This window comes from Pistacia vera, unplaced genomic scaffold (assembly GCF_008641045.1).
Source record: "Pistacia vera cultivar Batoury unplaced genomic scaffold, PisVer_v2 Contig413, whole genome shotgun sequence".
Taxonomy (NCBI): Eukaryota; Viridiplantae; Streptophyta; class Magnoliopsida; order Sapindales; family Anacardiaceae; genus Pistacia; species Pistacia vera.
The window spans coordinates 93,062-115,315 of NW_022196239.1; the positions used below are offsets into that span (position 1 = coordinate 93,062).

Below are 22,254 nucleotides of genomic sequence, written 5' to 3' on the forward strand. Positions count from 1 at the left end.
TCAATCGTTATCATAATATCGAAAATTTTCCAGAATTTTTACTTTTTTTTGTGAATACATTATTTTTTTTCAAAACCGAACAAAATCAACTTACAGATTAAAATTAGAAGTACATGATAAATTAGACTTACCTTTGAAAGCGGTGATGGAGGTTGAATTCTTCCATAATCCAATAACCGAAATCTTGATTCAATGGTAAAAGCAATACTCAATGTCGTTGGAGTTAATCAAAAGCTGAACTTTGCCATTAAAGCAGTGACATTAATAAAGGTGAATAAACCAAACACGTCTCATCGAGCTCGGAGTACGAAGCCAATTTTGTCTTATTTCTTGAAAGTTGGAAAATGATGAGATAACTATCATTATCGGTTTCTCCGATCAACAAACATTATGATTAGGGTTAATTTGCTGTATGGTTCTGAAAAAACGAAGGAGAGAAAAGACGAGTTTTCCTTGACCTACCAAACAGGCTTCCATATGTGATTCTGAAATATAGAGGGAGAAGTTTTAACTTTTTTTGAGCGGGCTTAGCCATTATATAAAGCCAAACATATCTGCCTAAAAACGCGCCGATTTGATATAGCCGTTACATAGCCAAACAACGCGGCTTGGATATCTGCGTGAAAACGACGCTTTTAAATATAAATTTTATATCTTCTTAAAACGACGCTGTTTAATTTTTTCTATATCTACTTATAAAGTTAAAAAACGACGCGTTTAGGTATTTGAAATTATATGCGCCTGTCCCGACCCCCAATAACACTAGGGACCCCGAAAAGTACATCGAAATTCTGTAACGGCCTACGTGTAAAGGCGTCTAAATTTTTTTACAATTTTTTTCTAGTGAATGGTTGTCTATCAAATTTGGACGGTCGTTCACTCACATGGATGTCGTCCATATTATATGGACGGACGTCCATATACAAGGGACGGACGTCCGTCCATAAATAAAATAAAATAAAAAAATAAGTTCTAAGGTGTGGAAGGCCGTCCCTTAATTTGGACTGGTGTCCGAAAATATGGGACGCCCGTCCAAACTTAATTTGTTTTAAAAAATAAAATAAAAAATTTGGACAACCCGTCCACAATTAAGTTTGGACAGACGCCCACAAATAATGGACACCCGTCCTAACCCAAATATGGAAAAAAAAAAAAAAAAAGTTTGGAGACAGTGTCCATAAATTATAGACGGCCGCTCCTTATGTTTGGAGGGCGTCCATTCGCATACTTTTAATAAAAAAAAAAAAAATTCTAAACAAAAACCCATTCTTCTTCTTCTTGTCTTCATTCCTCTCTCTCTTTTTTCGTCTCAAGTTGCCATGCTGATGCAAACGAGAATCCAAGTGCCCAGACAATTGATTGACGGTTTGTGAAAATACAAAATAAATCAGTAAATGCTTTAATTTCTATTTGTAGGATCTAGATACATGCACCAGTAGCACCAAGTCATTTTTTTTTAATCAGCTTCCAGAAAATAAATGAAAAAAAGGAAGGGAAAAGATATATGGACAACAGTATAGATAAACCTTTCCAGTGTTAGAATCCACCAACATACCCTCTGGGTTGTCTCCAACATTATTAGACGTTTACCATCAGGATCAACGAAGTATGCTGCAAAAGCACAAAATAAAAAAAATAAAAAAAATTCAATTGAAAGCTTCAGCCTGCAAGTGCTTCATATATTGCCAGAAAATGAAGCACAAAACCCTCCATGTCAACAAAGGCACCACATACTATACGGAAGATGGACTGTTGAATGTAACCAACTTACATTCACTCGCCAAGGAAAACGAAAATGCTTAGAGAGTTGATACTTTTCCATATCAAAATCCTGAAACCATAGTCATTATTTGAGGCAGTGAAATGGACTGCACCACTGGCAATGAAGACGAAATAAGATAAAATTTGGACGCATGTGGACGAGCGTCCCTTAAACTTGGACGTGTCTTGACTCAAATATGAAAAAAAATAAAAAAAAACTTGGGGTGACCATTCATAAATTTTGGAAGCTATCCCTAACGTTGAATGGGCGTCCATTACCCGGAAAGGCATCCATTACATATTTTTATAAAAAAGAAAAAAAATTAAACAAAAACTCATTCTCTGTTGCAAAACATCTTTGTCTTCATTCCCCATCTCCTCTCTTTTCTTCGTCTTAATGCCAGTGGTGCAGTCCATTTCACTGCTCAAATAATGACTGTGGTGTCTCTCTTTTGTCTTCATTGCAGTGGTGCAGTCCATTTCACTGCCTCAAATAATGACTGTGGTGTCTCTCTTTTTCTCGCTTCATTGCCAGTGGTGTAGTCCATTTCTGCCTCAAATAATGACTGTGGTGTTAGAGATTTTGATATGGAAAAGTATCAACCTCTAAGCATTTCTGTTTTCCTGGCGAGTGAATGTAAGTTAGTTACATTCAACAGTCCATCGTCCGTATAGTATGTGGTGCCTTTGTTGACATGGAGGGTGTTTGTGCTTCCTTTTTGGGCATATATGAAGCACTTGAGGTGAAGCTTTCAATTGAATTTTTTTTTTTTTTTTTTTTGTGCTTTTGCAGCATACTTCGTTGAGTCCTGATGGTAAACGTCTAATAATTGTTGGAGACAACCCAGAGGGTAGTTGGTGGATTCTAACATGGAAAGGTATTATCTATACTGTTGTCCATATATCTTTTTCCTTTCATTTTTTCATTTATTTTTCTGGAAGTGATTAAAAAATGACTTGGTGTCTACTGGTGCATGTATACTAGATCCTGCAAAAGAAATTAAAGCATTTACTAATTTATATTTGTAATTTTCACAGACCGTCAATCAGTTATCTAGGCACTTGGATTTCTCGTTTGCATCAGCATGGCAACTTGAGACGAAGAAAAAGAGGGAGGAATGAAGATGAAGAAGAAGAAGAATGGGTTTTTGTTTAGATGAATTTTTTTTTTATTAAAAGTTGGACGAATGGACGCCCGTCCAAACATAGGGACGGCCGTCTATAATTTATGGATGGCCGTCTCCAAAGCTTTTTTTTTTTTTTTTTCCATATTTGGGTTAAGGACGGGTGTCCATTATTGTGGGCGTCGTCCAAACTTAAGGGACGCGTCCACAATTAGGACGGGCGTAGAGCTGGGCAAGGGATCGGTCCTTACGGGCCAGGCTGGGCCTGGGACCGGTCCCAGGCATGAGAAAAACCAGGACCTGGACCGGTCCTAGGACAGGTCCCCGGGGTTTGAAAAATTTTATTTTCCCCCTCAATTTTTTTTAATTTTGGGGCAAAACAAAATTTTATAGGGGGTTTTTAGTATTTTTTAGGGGTTGATTAGTAAGTTTCTAAAAATTTAATTAATTTTAAAAAATAATAAAATATAGTTAATTTTAATTTTTAACATAATATAATATTCACATTTCACACATTCACGTTTCACAAATAAACAATTAAATAATTTTTTTATTAAATTATTCATCTTCAATTTCATCGTCAACATTAGTTACATATTCAAATCTGTATTCCTAAAGTTCGAGTAGTTCGGGATCTTCAGGGTGCTGTTATATTCTTATTTTTGCATGAGTCCAATCCCGTAAACACGTTCACTTCAATCATCTCATCAGTTAAGAACATCTTCTGTCTTCCACAATCCGCCACTCGTTGAAAATGTTGACCGGATGCAATTGTAGAAACCGGCACAGATAAAATGTCCAGTGCCATTGGGATATAATGGGGAATTGACTTTCTTGTTGGTTCCACCATTGAAGAAATCATGTCAAGTTGCTCCTTCATCGCATAAAGGTCAAGTCCACCGTAGGTAGCGAGTGTCTCATTTGGTCTATGTATGTACGAGCTGGAGCTTCCGCCACGTCCCACATACGCCCACTTGCTCGATCCTTGAGGGGGGCTACATCAAGGTCCTGATCGCCTCTCTTAGACGTTCCACTTCCACTTCCACTTTCTTCCATTGGTCTGTTCTCATATAAAGAAAAAAGTCTATCCAATTTGTGTTTAAAGTCAGTCAAATAGAAGTATATCATGTCCTAAATAATGGCCTAACTCAGTAATTACACCGTTAACTACGGATAATTTAAACCTAGGATCTAGAAAAATGCCTAATCCATATAAGAATAAATATCTAACCAATATCTCTATTTTTTCCATACTTGAAACAATTTCACTAAAATATTATCATATCTATATTGAACAAAAATTTTAGCAATTTGAACTAAAAATCTAACACTAAATAGTAGTGTTGGATATAAATACCACTATGTATTAGTAGCATCATAAAAATTTTAAGAAATGAATAAAAAAGTTCAAAAAACGCCCAATCACATGATTGACAACTTCCCTGGATAGTTCTCTCGGTTGACTAAATCTGTAATTTGTTTCGCGGTTGGCAAAGCTTTTTCCAACATCAAGTAGGTAGAGTTCCAACGGACAGGCATGTCTGTACATAACTCAAAGGTGAACGGTTGGTCCTCTGCTTACAATATTTGACGTTACTCCTGCCATTTTATTGCTACCGCGACGATAAATCCGATAGCCTACGCACCCTCTCAATCTTGAATGTATAGCATCTAAACCTGCTTTAACTATCAAATTGATGATGTGACAAGCACATCTCTAGTGATAAAATTTGCCTTTACAAGCGGATCCAATTTCTTTTCAAATGAAGATATTGTCGCGGTGTTAGCAGCTGCATTATCAAGCATTAGCGCTACAACTCTATCAGTATAATATTCTTGCAAAACTTCAAAAATTGCAAAATAAATAGTTTCAGCACTATGTTTTTCATATAATGGTTTAAAACCTATCAATTTTTGTTGTAAACCCAATTATGATCTAAGAAATGTACGTAACAGTTTAAAAAATCGGTTTTTGATCTACAAGCCATATGTCTGATGTAAGTGCAATAGATATATTCCTAAATTTTGAAATTTGTTTAAGTTTATTATTTATTTTTTTTTAAAAGTTTTAGTATATCTCTTCACTTGTAGTTCTACTAACAGGGGTATATGCTGGACAAAATGCAGTTTAACGATATAACAAAAAGGATTTTCAGATAAACAAATGGGAGAGTCGTAGCAACTATATTCTTGCTATTTCCTCTCGTGCAACATATGTATTGTATTGCCATGTTGAGAGGGTTGAGGATTGTGGATTAAAATAACTTGATTGAATTTGTCTACTGATCCGCTTGAAGATGCATTTATTTGGGGATGCTCTTTCTACGTGTCGTCGCATCGTCGAAGTCCCCTTCTCAGCCCAATAATGGTTCCACATAAATTACATATCCCACACGATTCTCTCCTCCATTTGTTTGAAGTTTTGATTTGGTGAAGTATCGCCAGACTCGGACACGACCCTCTTTGACGGTCGGGGGGTTGGGCTATGTCCGTGCCCGTTGAATCGCAGTACATGTGTTTGGCTACACCTCCCGAACCGAATGTGGTTGTGGAATTACAGCTGCATCCTCTAGAGGAAATGGTGAAAATGAATTGAAGGCTTCAATTTCTTCAGTGGATGGAAGTAAAACTCATTTGGGGAAGACATTATAAATTTATGATAAAATAATAAATAATTAAAATGAAAAGAAATTAAATAATAATATAAAATTATGATGATATTGAAAAATAGAAAAAAATTTGAATAATATAAATAAATTATAAATATAAATTGAATGAGAAATTGATTGGAGATTTGGAGTAGAGAGATTGAGAGAATGAAAGAATGAGAGATTGATTGGTGTGAAAAAAATTAAAGGTTTTAGGGTTATTTATAGTATAGTTGTGGGGGGGAAAATGAAAAAAAAAACTTATAATTATATAAATATAACCGTTGGGTGTCAGTTGACCGTTGGCAGCCAACGGTTAAATTTTTTTTTTTTAATAAATTTTATAAAATTTTGTTTTAGGGGGTTTAATGTAATTTTACAAAGGACTAAAATGATAAAAGGTAAAAAAAATTTGGGCCAAGTGGAGGGCCCGGGCCCTCCTCCTTAGGCCTGGTCCCGTTTTGGGACCAAGCCTCCTAGGACCGATTTTTGGAGCTAGGCTTTTGGGCCCGATCCCAAATGCCCAGCTCTAGACGGGCGTCCAAATTTTTTATTTTATTTTTTAAAACAAATTAGGTTTGGACGTGCGTCCCATATTTACGGACGCCAGTCCAAAATTAAGGGACGGCCGTCCATTATGTTTTGCAAATTTTTTATTGTATTTTATTTATGGACGGGCGTCCTTTAAATAGGGACGTCCGTCCCTTGTATATGGACGCCTGTCCAAATTTGATGGACAGCCGTTCACTAGAAAAAAATTGTAAAAAAATTCAGAGCGCGTTACACATAGGCCGGTACAGAATTTCGGTGCAACTTTTTCGGTGTCCCTAGTGTTATTGTTTTTTAAAACAAATTAAGTTTGGACGGGCGTCCCGTATTTGTGGACGCCCGTCCAAAATTAAGGGACGGCCGTCCATAATGTTTTACAAATTTTTTTATTGTATTTTATTTATAGACGGATGTCTTTTAAATGGGGACGCTCATCCTTTGTATATGGACGGGCGTCCATGTGAGTGAACGACCGTCTAAATTTGATGGACGATCGTTCACTAGAAAAAAATTATAAAAAAATTAAAACGCGCAATATACGTAGGCCGGTACAGAATTTCGGTAACTTTTTTGGTGTCCGTAGTCTTATTGTCCCAACCCCTTTCTTTTTTCGTGTACGGCCAGGATATAAACATTCTGATACTATTGAATCTTCAACGTGTAAGCCTGTAAGGTCAGATCATAGGTAGGGAACATGTACGCATTAGTAGCATGGGAAAACGTTTGAAAAATGGGGCGTAATGCGCCTCAGTGCACTATAGTTAATGGTAGGGTGCGCACTTCACCCTCCCCGCGTACCCGTATTCCATCTTTCATCACTTACACAAGCACAAAAGTCAAAAACAAATACAACGACCTTATTTTCTTCGAAAATTTCAAATTTCAAAACCCTAACGTCCAAAATACCCTCCAAAAATCAGAATCGACCTTATTTTCTTCTTCTACCTCAATCCATACATGGCTTTAAACGACCCACCGAAAACACTCGAAACCCGAGTGGACATTAGGGGCGCTGAATGTGGATCCGGAGAATCCGAACCCGAAGAAGAAGACCTAGAGAAGCTGGAGTCAGATGTGAAGCAAATGGCGCAGAAGATTCTAGAATACAGAGCAACACTTCCAGATCAGCTCAAGAACACATTCGCCTCGATTCTTTCATCTCAAAGGCCAGTTTTGCCCGGGTTTGAGTCTGGGTTAGAGCCTGGACCCTCCAGAGACCATAACACTGGTTCGTTTTCTTTCTAGGGTTTATATTTCTGAAAGTGTGAAACTCAATTTAAGTGTTTGTTATGTGAGTATACGAGTAGCTAGTGTTTTTCTCTGAAATCGAATTTTAATATGCTTAGTTGCTGAGAAAATTTAGTATTTTTTCGTGTTCTGTGGTGATTAGGATGTGGAGCTGAGTTGAGTTGTTTTCCCTATTTTGGATTTGTATATGAATTTTTATGTTCTGTGCATACGCCTTAGACAGAAGTAAGACCGGTTGATTTTCCTTTTATTCTATGGAATTTTAAGTGGGAAGTCATTGTCCCACCTGCTTTTAGGGAATGCTTGCATTTGTGCATCTTTGTTAGCCACAAACTGGAGTTGTGAAATTGTTTCGTATAAGTAAAATGTGATGGGTTGAATGTTAATGCAATTAACCGACTCAAGATACATAGTTTCAAGATTGATTAATGTCAATTAATTTCAACTAAACGAGAGATGCTTTCTATGTATTATGGTCAGATGGGCATGTTTTGACTTTGTATTGTTTTTGTAAATACTAACTAGGAGGATCATATACTTATGATTTCTCAAGGTAAGTTCTCTTAATTTCTGCATCTGACATGTGTACTTATGAGTTTGTTAATTGGACATTGAACCCCCCCTCTAACCATTTACAAACTAGAGAGGTTATCATCATTGTCAGGGCTAATCTTCTTTTAGGCCACAACTAGGTGAATGTTGGATAGCCATCAGTGCTTAATACTATTTTTAATGTTTACTTGTTTGTTTTAAGTTGTACTTGGTGAAATATTTAAAATGACATGTCACTAACATGGGAAGGTATTTAGTTTTAGAATGCTTAAGTAACAACTTATGTGGTGGTAGTGGTAGGAGTGACTGTGAACTCTGTTCTTCAATGTGGCAATCTCTCCTTCCTCTCATCTTTAGCTGTAAAAGTTAGCTTTTTCTTCTTCGTTTTTCTGTTCCTTTTCCTCCCCTCTTTTTCCTGTGTAGGAATGAAAATATGGCCTACTTTTGTTTGTTTTCAAAGCTTTAATTGTCTTTCTACAGTTTCAAACTTTTACCTACAGTGATTTAACCTTGACAAATTCACCATTTTACAGATTCAGGAGAACATGTTGAATCAAGTAAGGGGGCAACACTTGTAAAAGAAGAGCAGAAGGCTGCTGAAAAAATACGTTTGCTTAAAGCCAAAATATCCAGTAATGTTGCTGCTATGCCAACAGTTCTGAAGAGGATGAAAGAATGTATTTTTAGAATTGAGGAACTAGATTCATACAATGGAATCATACATCCTGCTTTTAAAAAGAAACGGCCTAGCTGACCAAATCATCTTTAGTAGCTTGATTTTTAGTACTTGGTGTTAGCTCAGAGGGGAATGGCAAGGGTATCTCCAGCGACTGACCATTTTGATTTGTATAATTGAACCGTAGTATCCAGCTTCAGAAAGTGAGGGATCTGCTGAAAGGGTTTGGGAGTTATCTTTGTATTGTAATTATAAAAAGCATCACGTTTGATGTGTAACATAATGTATTGTTGATAGTATGGTACTAGCAGCTCAAATGTCAAATGATGCATTCATTCTGATGAAGATAACTTAGCTACCACAAAGAATGTGATTATTTATCCATTTTGTACTAACTTCGTTTATCTCTTAGACGTATGTTTTAAAACTTAGAAATCCAGATTCCAGTAGTAATATAAATAATCATTCGTAAGCACATCATATCACACCATATCAACTTATTTTTTGGAACTATCTATGTTCTCTTTGTATTTTAATTTCCTTGTCATGCAAGATGCTACAGTGTTACATTTATGTTTTTCGTTCTTCACAGCAAGGAGTATTTTACCATTTCCGAATTGATGAACATCTCCAATGTAGGTTTAAATGGCATGTGCATGGCATAGCTGCCTAGGCTGTTCGGCGGAAATAATCTTGGGCTTGATTTTCGCTGCACCCGCGTCAATCTTACTATGCTTGCCATATCAATTTTGACTGTCAATGAGATTAAAGTTTCTGCGATAGAAGCTGCAATGCATTCCTTGAGATGAAGCCACAAAAACAACTAGCCAATGTCACAGAGTCTTATAATATAAGAATTTCTTTCAAAGGGGCATATATATGCGCCCCATATATAACAATCTTCAGGATACACACAGAAGAGAACTTCAACATAAGCTTCATATAGCTAAACATTTCAATCTAATAACATCATCAGTATCATTCACTTTAGGAATAGAAGTACTCACCATAACCCCTCCAACATTCCCTGCATTGCCAACATCTATTACCACCGTGCTACAGCCTTTCCCTACAGCAAAAATGTTTTTTCCAATAGCAACAAGCTGGCAAGGTGGTCTTGTTAATAGGGCTGATAGCCTCCCAACTGGTGCCCACTCTCTACTCTCTTTGTGCCATGTCATCAATCGTGTTCCTGAACTCTGATCCAACACATAAAGAGTTTCATCTACAACAACTGCAGGACCCTGCCATCCCGAAGCCATGTCAGCATCTGCATGCTTCCAGGTGCAACTTGATGGCTCATAAACTAATGCATAAACCTCTGAAGTTACAACAGATGTTCCACAACGGATATAAATCTTCCCATCCATGACAAAAGAATCTTCAATTTCTGGGACAACGTTTGGATTTGTGTGCAATTTCCAGTTGTCTGTGCAAGGGTCATATACTTCCCAAGAATGTGTGTCACTTGATTTTGAACCTAATCCTCCAATTGAGTATATTTTCTCATCTAGAACTTCACAAGCAAAGTAGCACCTAAATGCATCAAGATTACATAAGATAACTCCAGAATCACTAGAAAAGATGAAAAAAAAAAATGACAATTTTAGGCTAATGAATGTGCATGTGTTTGCATGAACATACGAGATTCAGCCTCTTGTAGATCAGATTCAATGAATACCACACTTTGATGCCACATTTGACAAATTCCATAAAATTTACACAATAAAAAATTTACCAGGTCGATATTCAAAGCAATGTGCAAGTTCATATATATATATATATATATAGAATGCAACAGTTAAGTGGCATTTATAAAAGAAATATCATTAAGTCCTTAGAGATAATATCAGTGAAGCATATTACCTTGCAGTTGACAAGGAAGCAGCATCAGTCCATGAGTTCCTTGAAGAGTCATAGCAATAGACGTCCTTAGTGGCATCCTCAGACCAACCACAGCCACCCAGTAAATAAAGATTATTTCCCAACACCTCAAAACCGATGCCTTTTCTTCTCCTCAAGGTGGGAGGTGGAAAATCATGAATGAGCTTCCAACTCCGTCTAGCAGAGTTGGGGTCCAATACATAACAACTAACCCTCTCAAGCTTATTGTCTTGACACAAAGCATAGATCCACGTCTCATCCAAATTATGCTTTCTACGATAAGCACGCCATTCTTCACTGCATACTAAATCTCTCCATCTCCTGGAAACACACTTTAGTATTGTATGGTACTTTCGGGGAACTCTTGCCAAGCAGAAAAGTGCAATATCATCTGGAAGCCCACATATCAATGGCAGTTGGGTTTCTTCAATTTGACTGATACCTTCTGATCCACTTTTTGAAAGATCCATTGCAATTTCATAACCAAACCACTCCAAAAGCCTAATGTTATAAAAAATAAAATAAAATAAAATCTGCCGCTAACATCATATCCATACAACACTGAATCAATTTACCGCAAAAACTTGAACAACTTTAAATTACATTCTCCATATTCAGAATAAAATTAACTACAAAATTTAAATGCTGTTTNCTTTAGTATTGTATGGTACTTTCGGGGAACTCTTGCCAAGCAGAAAAGTGCAATATCATCTGGAAGCCCACATATCAATGGCAGTTGAGTTTCTTCAATTTGACTGATACCTTCTGATCCACTTTTTGAAAGATCCATTGCAATTTCATAACCAAACCACTCCAAAAGCCTAATGTTATAAAAAATAAAATAAAATAAAATCTGCCGCTAACATCATATCCATACAACACTGAATCAATTTACCGCAAAAACTTGAACAACTTTAAATTACATTCTCCATATTCAGAATAAAATTAACTACAAAATTTAAATGCTGTTTGACTTTTCCAAAACTCAAGACAATGAACAAACGCAAATGCAAAATAGGCACCATGAACAAAATTTTAAGTTAACTTAGCTTGCCCTAACTTATTGAACAAAATCAACTAATTTTTCTCCGAAACAATCAATTTACCGCAAAAACTTAAACAAGATCATCAATTGTTCTCAGATCCATTAAACACTGAACTTTAGGCATATTTTGTTTAAATTTACAATAAAAGAAGAGAGATAATTATATACGAAAGAGATCAAGAAATGAAAAACAGACTAACCTATGATTTATGATGAATTAGGGTAAATGCGTTTGTGCCGAAGGAGACGAATGGAGGGAGATGATCATCTCAATGGGTGAAGTTATTAAAAGTTAATCACTTGAGGTGGCTTTTCTAATTTCAATTACTTTTGGGGTATATTTGGTAAATAAGTGAAGTAAGATAGAAGTGATAATAACACCCGCGTGGGATCTACCTCAACGCTGGTGCAATCTAATTGACTACATGGAGTATGATTTATAATCAAAGGTATGTTTGACAATATGTGGAAACAAATTATTTATATTGCTGTCAAGATCCAACACCGCTTAGGAGATTAAGGTCTTGATCAGTAATTAGGAACCCGGCCCAACCTCATCGGTTGAATTGGTTGAGCCGAGACCCTCACCGAATCAGATTATAAATTTTACTATTCATTTAAAACTCTATAAATTAGGATATCAATTCGTGAACAATTAAAGCCTGGAATGTTAGGGTTTTTGAAGAGGAATGGTCGATTAGTGGAATGGTGGCAACAAGGTGATTTTCGGTGAGTGAATTGACCGAAAATCGTAAAAATAAGTCACTGGAAAAAGCTCGATGTTGCCAACGATTGGGGAGGCTAACAGGGGAGGGTGAGATAAGTTTTGGTCAAGAAGCCGAGGGCAATATTTTTATAATGATGGAGAGTGTTTTCGTCATTGAAAACATGCCCTATTTATCGACGCCAACTGTGGTGTTTGGGGTGTTTCTACAATATTTTAAACCTATAGAGACTTACAGTAATTTTTAGGGGTATTTTTGTTAGATTTTAAACTTTTAGACATCAGTTTGACCCATCAATCAAACCAGTTAAACTGCTCAACCTAAGACCTGATGGCCCGGTCAGGTCACTGCACAGGTCATGTTTTTAATCACTAGTCTTGATCATTTGTATAGTACAAAGTTACCCTCGTCATCTAGAGACATCTTTTTAAGGACAAAACCGTGCAAATATATATATATACTGGACATAATAGTATCGGCCATTGATATTCCTTATTGTTAATAAGGAAAATGGATTACAAGGAAATTACGATATTAAAATATAGATGGATTAAAGAGTGGGGCATAATCTCCTTCATCGATTCAATTGAATGCACTTGCGCGATAAAAACAAAAACATAATCTGACTTGTGTTCGGTTGCTTATATCTGCAGTTAAACTAGGTAATGTTTGCAACATTTAAAGCTGAACCAAAAAGAAAATTATTCAATAAACGGCTAAAATTGAACATTTCTATGTGAATAGCATTTATAAAATTAAAATAACTTCATAACAATTACCACAACCTAAAACAATGGGTGTAGCAGTCCTAAAATCCGAATTTTGTTACAAGACATGAATGAAGCGTTACATGAATAACTTCTATAGACTGAAAAATCCAGAACCTGATAAATCACAAAATGGCTCTGCTTATTACAACATGTGTTACGTATTGTGTTCATAACTTTGATACAGTTGCTGTATTTGAATTCGGGGTTTTAGGAGTCCTGAGTAGAGCCTCTTGAGTTACAGTTACAACAAGCTGTCCACCAACAAATAATGCATAATTAATTAAGCTATTAAACAACAACATCAATATCAAGTTGGTTGAAATTAAAGGCATCAGATCAGATCAAATAACATTTGTAATACCTCTCCCTTTCTATTAAAAATTTCTCCTGCAACAAACCCGCGTCCATTGTAAGCAATAGGGCTCACAATCTGCAAGATACAAAATGCGTTAACCAATAAGAGGGCAGAAAATGAAGCAAACCTGAAAATAACCATCATCTGTAACTTACCACAAACAACAACCAGTCATCAGCTCTAAACGACCGGTGAAACCACATCCTGAGACAGGGGCATGATTTCAAAAAGGCATAAATACGTACCATAAGTGACTTTTTGTTGTCTTAATTATATGTACTTAATGACTAAAAGATTTGCGATAGATTGCATCTACTTCACAGTAACATTCCAACCATAAGAGATTCAATTTGAAACCAAATTAATGATGCAACTTAACATTCTTAAGTCAAACAAGAGGATCAATGATAAACTGGTTATCCTTTTAAATTTCATTTGTAAGGCAACTGCCACAACTCAGCCTTAAAGAAGTCAGTCTTCCACTGAAGTTTATGCAACCCTTAGTTTTTTCTTTTTTAATTTATTATTAAATATATATATATTTTTTATTTTGATAGGAAAGATCTTTAGTTAGCCTAAAAATCGATTATGGTTTTACTGAAGCTGTACTTACGAGTGGTCTAGACTGAGAGAAGATGATCTGAAACCCTTTTTACGGTGAGGGTTCAAACTAACTGTACTGAATAATAGATCTGAAGAAAATGCCACCACACATCTGCGAAAGAAACATATAATTAAATTACAAGATGGGAAGTATGGACCCTTGCCAGAACATCATGAGGACCATACTAGACATTCCCGGTCCATAACTGTTTTTATGCACTTGGAATTTTGCAAGGAAACCTACTTAGACCACACCCACCAGCCTACACAGGGACAAATTTAGTTAAAACTATAATGATAAATGCAAGAAAGATTGCGATTATAAAAATCTGACCCAAAATCTAGGTGGAAGAAGATAAATATAAGCCTTCTTGTCTATGTTTTGCTAAATTCTCAGGCTGCCCATAATTCTAAGGGCATAAGTGACAAGAAAATTAGAAAATTGTTAGCATGTAAAGGAGAACCTTACCTATGCAAAGCCTGGTCATCTGAAAGTTTTCCTTTTGCTCTGAACCAATACCTCAAACTGTATACAATTTGGTCATATTAAAAGAAGATAGGCATGCAAAATGCATAACAAATGGCAAAAAGTGAGAAATAACTCGGGCTGTTTCAAAAGATACACTTATAAAACAAAACAAAGCAAAGCAGTCCAACCTTGGTGGAGATTTAGTCTGATTAGTGCTATTGTTAGGATCACAAAACCTCATCTCTATGGGCCAAGGGATAAATTCTGATGTGGCAACCTTGTTTCGGTAGCTCCTGAAACAATCATTGAACAAATAACATGTAATTTAAGATTTGGCACAGAATGATAGAATAAAGTGTGTCCACAGAGATGGGCCGGAATGGTTATTTGAGTTAAAACCTAAAATATCATAAAATAAGATAATCCTTTATGTTCCCTTCCTTAAAGCAAATTATTCTGTACCACCACTGTGACAAAAAGGATATCCAACTACTTTCTAAATATCCAAGTTTTTACTAAGAAAGTAAAAGAAACTTATGCAAGCGCTGGTGTGCCTGAGCACATGAAAGTCGGTATGTGTGGTGTGTTGGCATGGGTCCTTAGGGGCATGGGTATGTGTGTATAAGCAGAAAATTATGACAAAAGTGATTGAAATCTACCTAGGAAGGCGAGGATCAATTATGCGTCTCTCACGTGTCTCTTCCAAGGACAGAAGCTGCAAAACACCAGAGCTCAATATCACTAGCTAGCAATCAACTGAGACATGTTAATTTAAGCATATATTACCCTTTCTGGAGGTGTCACTGATGGCATGGTTGTTTGCTGGTGTTCAAACCCCTTTTGTTCTTTCTGTAAAATTAAACCAATGTCACATGCACTATGATATGTCTCAACCAGTCTATCCCTGATAAAACTTGAGTATATTATTTTAAGAGCACAGAATGTAGGTAAGCCTTAAGCAGATATCACATCAGCTAGAGTTTAGTATGAAAAAACTGCAGAAGGCAGTGGACACCAAAAGATATTGGTAACTCAATTGATTCAAACCACTATGATCCTACTGATGAAGAAATTAGTAAAATATAATGGAAAGTAAAACAAGAATTAGAGCAAATGAAGCTAGAGAGATATGTCTTCAGGAATTTACATGCCATGGATTCCATAAAGCATCCTAAGTAAGTCCAAAAATGAGAGAATATATCCAAACTTCCAAGCAATATAACCCCATGAATCTTGTTCGCCTTAACCAGAAAGTCCCTAAATCTATGCTTTTATGCATGTTAACTAGCAGATAACTACCGTAATGAAAATCAAGACACTAAAGCTTCAATACAATTGTCATTTCAAATCAATCATCATTTAAAGTTGACCTTGACTTTTCATAACAATGCTAATAGAGCCAAAATAGTTAAAAATCATAAGATATAATAATGATGGTTCTTTACCGGTAAAAATAAAAAATGAAACATTCTAGCCCCCTCACAAACAATCAAGATAAGCAATAAACTGAGCAACCACTTAAATGTAAAGAATATTGCTATAAAAAATATGATACAGAATTTCCACAATATACAAATTAAGAGGTATAACTAACTTACTTGAAATGAAGCAAGCAATGTGAATACAATATTTCCTTTTTGTACTGCATCTACTCTTCTGGTTGCAAAGCTGTTGCCATCTCGTACACGGTGAACTTGGTATATAATTGGCACTGCAAAAGTATATATCCATTAATACAACAAATAAATTTCTCACTTTTAACTGTTGCTCCATCAATCTATCAGAGGCTTCTGTTAAGATCCTGTAGCTCACAGATATAGACTTACTGTCAAAATCCCCAACCAGAAGAAAATAGCAATGAAAACTATGGACAAGTTTAAGACAATCAACAGTTTTTGATGCTGCAGCCAGTGCCTGCATGTTTTATCACATAGTTTAAGAAAATTAATATTCAAAATAATAAGATAACCAATTACAGGAATATATTCTTTATTGTGATGCAATTAGCAGTATTAACCACAGTGCTGACCTATGATGAACACACTTACCATGTTTAGTTAAACATCACAAACAGAGAGAAAAATATACCTTTAAACAGAAGATCTGTTTGAGAAAATAAAGTCAATTAACTAACTATAATGTCTTTAGATTATGCGGAGAAACAACAATTCTACTATTCAAAAATCAGGTACTACTATCAAATTTTGGACTTTCTTTGCCAGTAAGGTAGTGTTTTGATTTTCAGAAACTCCAAGTGAGAACCAATTTAACTTAATCAACAAAAGTCATATTATAGTCACTATTAACTCCATAGATCATTCCAAGATAGTAACCATGATTGTCAGATTCTTAAAATAAAAAATTGTCATAGAATAGCTTACAGGCAATGTCCAGCACACCAGAAACCTTTCTCCCTACATCTACATGTTTGAAATAAGTTTGCTTAATAGCATTTCAATCACACAAAAGAGAAGGGGGCACATGCACACATGGCAGACTGATGGAAGCTTATCTTGCCTGTCCAATAAACTGTCCTCCAAAAACCTTCCCAAATTTTGGAGCATCTGGCAAAGTAATCCCTTGAAATATATTCACCTTCAAAATCAACAAAGAAATAACTTATACAAAAAACTTCACTGGCAGAAGCATAATCATCAAGCTTCAAGAACAGTTAATTCAAAGCCCAGAGAAGAAACATACATCTATAGGCTCCAAATGCAATATTTTCTCCACAAGTGAGCATGTATCATGCGTCTTATCTGTGCTCCAGATAGATTTTGTTTGAAGTAAAGTACAATGTTCATGAGGCAGCACTAAGCAGGTCAGCTGCCAAAAAGTAACATCACATCAAATACAAACTACAGGTATCAAAAAGAGGCCCATTTTGAGATCATTCTCATAAGTGTGAGCAATAAGCATGCTTCAATTATAAAAAATCATGCAAATTAAAAATAAAAAATGGTAGCCACCTTAGTCAAAGCAATTACATCTCCATGCTGAAAAAATGTGGATGTACCTGCAAAGAAATTTCTGATTAGTCTTCCAAACATATTATTTTCATCACTATTTTACGCTAACATTGTCATACATGTGTTCTTAAGATCTTAAGATCAAACTCTATTCGTGCAAACATGTGCCAGTACATATTCAAATGAAAATAGTGCCAGAAGGAAAATAAGGATAGACTTATTAATCAACATTGATATCTAACTTTTGTTGATATAACAGCTAGATGAAGTAGAAACTCATGGATTTCATAGAAGATGAACCCAGAATGCACAACCAATTATTCATAATATAAAATGTCAAATAGCTAACTTACTGATACCCATATCACAGTAAAAATATCAAATCCCCTACAACTGATGGGCCTCCAATTTTACATCATATTGAGGAATAGAAATAAGAATTGTATAACATTAATTGAGAAAGAAAACTCCTATGATTGCAACAATAAAAATGTTTTTGACAACGCTGGTCCAGAGTATCCCATTTGTTGATGCCCATAACTCCATTCTCACAATAGATTGCACACAAAAATGAATTATATATGTGTGTTAGGGTAAAGCAAAATAGCTTATAATCAAAACAAAGAAGATCAACCTTACCATGACCAAAGTAATCATATCGTTTCAACTGAAACTCAGGACGATCTTCTTCCTCGGCATGAACTGGCCCTTGAACTTCAGCCTGTGAAAAACGAAATTGAACTTTGGCCAAATGATTTCATGTCACATAAAACAGATGCTACATTGTTACAAGCAAACTAACCTGTCCTTCCCATATGAAATAAATTCCCTTCCCAATTTCCCCATCACGAATAATATGCTCTCCTTTCTCTGCAGAGTGACATATTCAATCACATTCAAACAGAGAAAAAGAAAAAATAAACTTTTAGCAATTTGCCTTGTACGGAAATCAAATTTGATAATTAAAGAAACAGATTACAAACTTGTATCACCGGTTATCGTAGTTTAAAAAAGTTTGTTCGTGATAAAGAGACTGATATTTCTTAATTGAATTATAATTAACATATAAAATAAATAAATATTCTCCAACGAAAAATCACCGTAGCGTTCAACAATGACAACTTCAGCGATTTTCTTGAGTGAAGAACTGGGTAGCCTCTGCAGCAAAGGAACATATCCCAAGAATTCGATGACTGAAAAGTCAAACAAAACAAGTACACAACCAATTAGAAACGTTTGTCAGGAGAAATCACAGAAATGAAAAAGATGAGAATTCAATTGCGGATCCTGTTCACTAGTTCATGAGAAACCGTAAGAGAAAATCACAACTTTTTTGAACTCATATTCCAAATCTGTGTTTGATTTCTGTGCTTTGTTTTCAAAGATACTAAAACCAAAGAATAAGAATAGACTTTTAAATAATAAAAATCACCTTCTTCGGTGTCCATGAGGCAGCGTGTTTGATGGTGGGCAAGTGAATAGCTGAAATACAAATACAGGTTCAGCTTTTCTTGTGTCTTATGAAGACAGATATTCCTGTTTCAATTCAATTCAAGATCAAGAAGCGCTGTTCTTTTTTATTTTGGCTTGTAGTGCTCGATTGTCAAATCTTGTAGACGCAGGCGTGTAGATACGACTACGGGATGAATTTACCAAGATAGGCGAAAATTAAAACTAAAATTAATGTGGTAATAAAGACTGGTAGGTTGATGGTATCTGAGCTCGCAAACTGCAATAATATGAATGTATGAATTGAGATAGAGTCGGGGCCCAAAGAAGATGTAGAATCTAGAGGCTGTCTGGTCTTATTTTTCCAGAATATAGAAATTCAATACACCACGTGATTTTCATGGATCAGTAATTAACTTTCATATCCAGTTTTACAATCTCCTGTTGGTCACACGCAAAATATGAAATCGAGACGCTGACGAAGATAAAAAATACAGAAGCTTACCATCCAATAAAAACTGGGAGAGTGATAAGGATGATCGTATTAGAAAAAGAAAATAGAAAGTCTCACCGTGTCAGTCACCATTACGAATGAACATATGGTACGCACGCAAGATGCATTCTTAAATGCAAACAAGTCCGTTCTTGAGTCTTGACCATCTGGCATCTATCGTTTAATTACATACTACGATAATAACTAACCATATTGTTAAGAAAATCCAGACGTTATGATAATCATAGTGGTTATGATACCAGATATGTATAGTACAATATAATTAGATACAGATCAGGAACAATATGTATCAGAAAGTATATCTTAAATTTTTTGATACATTGATATACATCCTACGATACTGACATATATTTATTCATATTTTTAAAAATATCGATATAACTTCATTAATTTAAGTCAAATGTCAATAAAAAATTCATAACAGAACTGAGTTATTCAACCCAATCCATTAAAACTTATCCAAATTTACTCATTTTGCATGAAGAAAATAAAGAAGAATATGTTACTAATATAAATATTGATCTTGATTTTGAAAATAATATGAATGATTAAGAAAAAATAATATACATTCTTAATTTTATAATTAATTTTGATTATGGAATACCATAATTTAAAACTCCCACGAAATTCTTTAATTAATCTTAAAAATGATATTAATTTTTAAAAAATTTTGATTTTTTTTTTTTAAACTGTACCCTGTTATACATAATTCAAAAAATTAAGTTTTAATTCAAAAAATTTAGTTTTTAATACACACGACAACATGATAATAATTAATAGCAGATCAAAAGCTCACAGATGAGTGAATCCATATCATTTTTTACTACGGAAGACTAAATCTCGTAACTTAAAATAGAAACAAAAGATGTAATTCAAGAGAAGGCTGAATTCTTACTCCGAAAGCCCAAAATACTATTTTAGAAACAGCAATAGAATTGAAGTCTTTCAATGGCTAAAACTCGAGTTAACATATAGTCAACAACTAAACAAAATTTCAACTTCCAAATTAGCAAAGTGCACAAGGTAATCAAAATCTTTGAATGTTCATCATGACATGATTCTGAAAGAAATCGGGGCAGAGTTCACTTCTTTTTCTCTCCACCTCCAGCTGATCTGAAAAGACAAAAGCCAAACAAAATATTAGATAGCTCATCCAACCACACATACAAAAAAAAGGTAAACACAAAATGTCGGCAGTCAGCTACCTCATCTTGCGTAAAACACTGGACATTTCCTCACGCTTCTTCTTGGCTCTCTTATGGGTCCCCAACTTTCTCTTCGCCAATTTCAACGCTCGCTTATCCTTCCCAACTTTTAAAAGTTCAGTAATCCTCCTCTCATAAGGAGCAAAACCAGCAACCTCCCTTATGACGTTCCTCACAAAATGGATTCTCTTACTAGTTTTCTGGATAAAATATAAGAAATATCTAGTATACATCAATAACAAGTACCATAAAGATAAGAGTAATACAACGAAAACTACACTTTCCTAATCGCAAAATACATAGCATGAAAACCCAAATTATGTGTAGAACATCTTGTATATTTGACAATAAACTAAAGCTAAAAACCTAACCTGCCAATATTCCAACATGATAGTTTGAGCCAAACACAATAAAAGATATACCATGGTAAGAAAACTTACCCCTTTTCTGTCAGATGGGCGGGGAGGCAACTCCTTTTTGGTTACAACATGTCCTCTATTTAGACCAACAAAAAGACCAGTACTTGGCTGCTTTGGAGCCATTGCCTGGAAGCAACAATACCCACACCACATATCAGAAAAACAGCAAGTCTTTAAAAATCAAGAATAATTTTTATCTAGCACATTTGCACAATAGTAACTATTCTTTTTGACAGTACAGTCCAGTAACCAGCATGCAAAAATAGCAGCACAAGGATTCCTCCAATCATGCTTACATGTGAATCAAAACTTATAGACATGACTTGACTCTGACTTGCCAAGTCAATTATGTTTTCACTAAGGTGACTTTCAAATGGTCATAAATAAACTATATTTACTTTCATAAGAAAAGAAATAAAAGGTGTTACTAACTAATACTAAGTAGTCAATACGCAATGCACAACATGAACGGTGCAAAAAGTAAAAATTAAATGAAATATTACTTATCTCACCATAGTACTTAGTGGATCAATCAAACTTAGCTTAAAATTGACACATTAAAGTCCACATACAATTTACTCTTACAAAATCACATTGATTCTCATGGAAGGGAATCTTAAATTTTTTTTTTTTTTTTGGCATATTGATTGATATATCATTGAAACCTGATTGCCTACATTGTTAGAACATCATTACATCCCAAAATAACCAAAATTATTACAGCAGGGTCGAAATTACTTAAATGCGAATAAAAAGGTAAAAACCTACGTCCTTTTATCTTCTACTTTGCTTCATCAATAACCAAAACAAGAACAAAGGAAATATACCATACGCAACTGAGAATAAACAAAAGACTTGCTAAAACTTACGCATTCAAACAACCATAGCAGATACGACAGTCATTAAACATTTCACAAATATTTTTTGCGTCTACGAAACCTATGACTAGGTTGAAAAAATGAGAGAGAGTAAATGAAGCAGTAACACTGCATTTTCTCACCTACCAAACAGCTCCAATGACGATTTAGTGGGAAGATCTAACTGCAAGATAGGGAAGGAAAATTTTAGTCACTCGAATTGAAAGATGAAAAATTCAGTTGCTAGGGTTTGTAGAGGATTGTCTCACCTTCGAATGAGGCCGCCTAGAAAAAGTGAAGCTAGGGTTTTAAGTTCACGGAACTATATGTACACGTTCAGGAATTTTAGTCGGGTGGCGAATTGAAATGACTTTAATACCCTTATAATGGGCCTGGTTCCTAATTCGGTCCTTCACCTTCTTTACCGACCAC

At 35.2% G+C, this 22,254-nt stretch overlaps 4 protein-coding genes across 5 annotated transcripts; 1 reads left to right on the forward strand and 3 right to left on the reverse strand.

The window, feature by feature from the left end:
* Positions 1–6,938: 6,938 nt before the first annotated feature.
* LOC116142611 lies at positions 6,939–8,882 on the forward strand. The gene is made up of 2 exons (XM_031428041.1): positions 6,939–7,310; positions 8,416–8,882. The coding sequence occupies exons 1-2, from the start codon at positions 7,040–7,042 to the stop codon at positions 8,634–8,636; spliced, it is 492 nt and encodes a 163-aa protein (XP_031283901.1). The 5' UTR covers positions 6,939–7,039; the 3' UTR covers positions 8,637–8,882.
* Positions 8,883–9,347: 465 nt separating this feature from the next.
* LOC116142608 (F-box/kelch-repeat protein SKIP4) lies at positions 9,348–10,997 on the reverse strand. Its single transcript, XM_031428038.1, has 2 exons — positions 10,425–10,997; positions 9,348–10,094 (listed from the first exon to the last, which is right to left on the reverse strand). The coding sequence occupies exons 1-2, from the start codon at positions 10,910–10,912 to the stop codon at positions 9,497–9,499; spliced, it is 1,086 nt and encodes a 361-aa protein (XP_031283898.1). The 5' UTR covers positions 10,913–10,997; the 3' UTR covers positions 9,348–9,496.
* Positions 10,998–12,897: 1,900 nt separating this feature from the next.
* On the reverse strand, positions 12,898–19,381 carry LOC116142639 (acyl-CoA thioesterase 2-like). Its single transcript, XM_031428065.1, has 17 exons — positions 18,811–19,381; positions 18,479–18,571; positions 18,181–18,248; positions 18,018–18,099; positions 17,379–17,425; positions 17,110–17,235; positions 16,927–17,004; positions 16,236–16,323; positions 16,008–16,120; positions 15,196–15,258; positions 15,069–15,124; positions 14,598–14,702; positions 14,410–14,466; positions 13,951–14,052; positions 13,493–13,541; positions 13,344–13,412; positions 12,898–13,233 (listed from the first exon to the last, which is right to left on the reverse strand). The coding sequence occupies exons 1-17, from the start codon at positions 18,824–18,826 to the stop codon at positions 13,150–13,152; spliced, it is 1,296 nt and encodes a 431-aa protein (XP_031283925.1). The 5' UTR covers positions 18,827–19,381; the 3' UTR covers positions 12,898–13,149.
* Positions 19,382–20,207: 826 nt separating this feature from the next.
* On the reverse strand, positions 20,208–22,172 carry LOC116142672 (60S ribosomal protein L36-3-like). Of its 2 annotated transcripts, none has more exons than XM_031428092.1 (5): positions 22,092–22,172; positions 21,966–22,006; positions 20,987–21,091; positions 20,547–20,746; positions 20,208–20,454 (listed from the first exon to the last, which is right to left on the reverse strand). In XM_031428092.1, the coding sequence occupies exons 3-5, from the start codon at positions 21,086–21,088 to the stop codon at positions 20,424–20,426; spliced, it is 333 nt and encodes a 110-aa protein (XP_031283952.1). In that variant the 5' UTR covers positions 21,089–21,091; positions 21,966–22,006; positions 22,092–22,172; the 3' UTR covers positions 20,208–20,423. The 2 variants fall into 2 exon arrangements, with proteins under 2 accessions (XP_031283952.1, XP_031283953.1); XM_031428093.1 differs by having other exon boundaries at positions 21,970–22,006; positions 22,092–22,147.
* Between the last annotated feature and the right edge of the window lie 82 nt (positions 22,173–22,254).

Coding starts and splice junctions, on each gene's coding strand:
- LOC116142611 (XM_031428041.1), top strand. CDS start 7,040: ATGGCTTTAAACGACCCACCGAAAACACTCGAAACCCGAGTGGACATT. Junction 7,311..8,415: donor CTCCAGAGACCATAACACTG/GTTCGTTTTCTT, acceptor ACCATTTTACAG/ATTCAGGAGAACATGTTGAA.
- LOC116142608 (XM_031428038.1), bottom strand. CDS start 10,912: ATGGATCTTTCAAAAAGTGGATCAGAAGGTATCAGTCAAATTGAAGAA. Junction 10,095..10,424: donor GCTTCCTTGTCAACTGCAAG/GTAATATGCTTC, acceptor TGATGCATTTAG/GTGCTACTTTGCTTGTGAAG.
- LOC116142639 (XM_031428065.1), bottom strand. Junction 16,121..16,235: donor TCTGGTTGGGGATTTTGACA/GTAAGTCTATAT, acceptor ATACTTTTGCAG/TGCCAATTATATACCAAGTT. Junction 15,125..15,195: donor CAGTGACACCTCCAGAAAGG/GTAATATATGCT, acceptor GGTGTTTTGCAG/CTTCTGTCCTTGGAAGAGAC.
- LOC116142672 (XM_031428092.1), bottom strand. CDS start 21,088: ATGGCTCCAAAGCAGCCAAGTACTGGTCTTTTTGTTGGTCTAAATAGA. Junction 20,747..20,986: donor GCCCATCTGACAGAAAAGGG/GTAAGTTTTCTT, acceptor TATTTTATCCAG/AAAACTAGTAAGAGAATCCA. Junction 20,455..20,546: donor AGTGTTTTACGCAAGATGAG/GTAGCTGACTGC, acceptor TTGTCTTTTCAG/ATCAGCTGGAGGTGGAGAGA.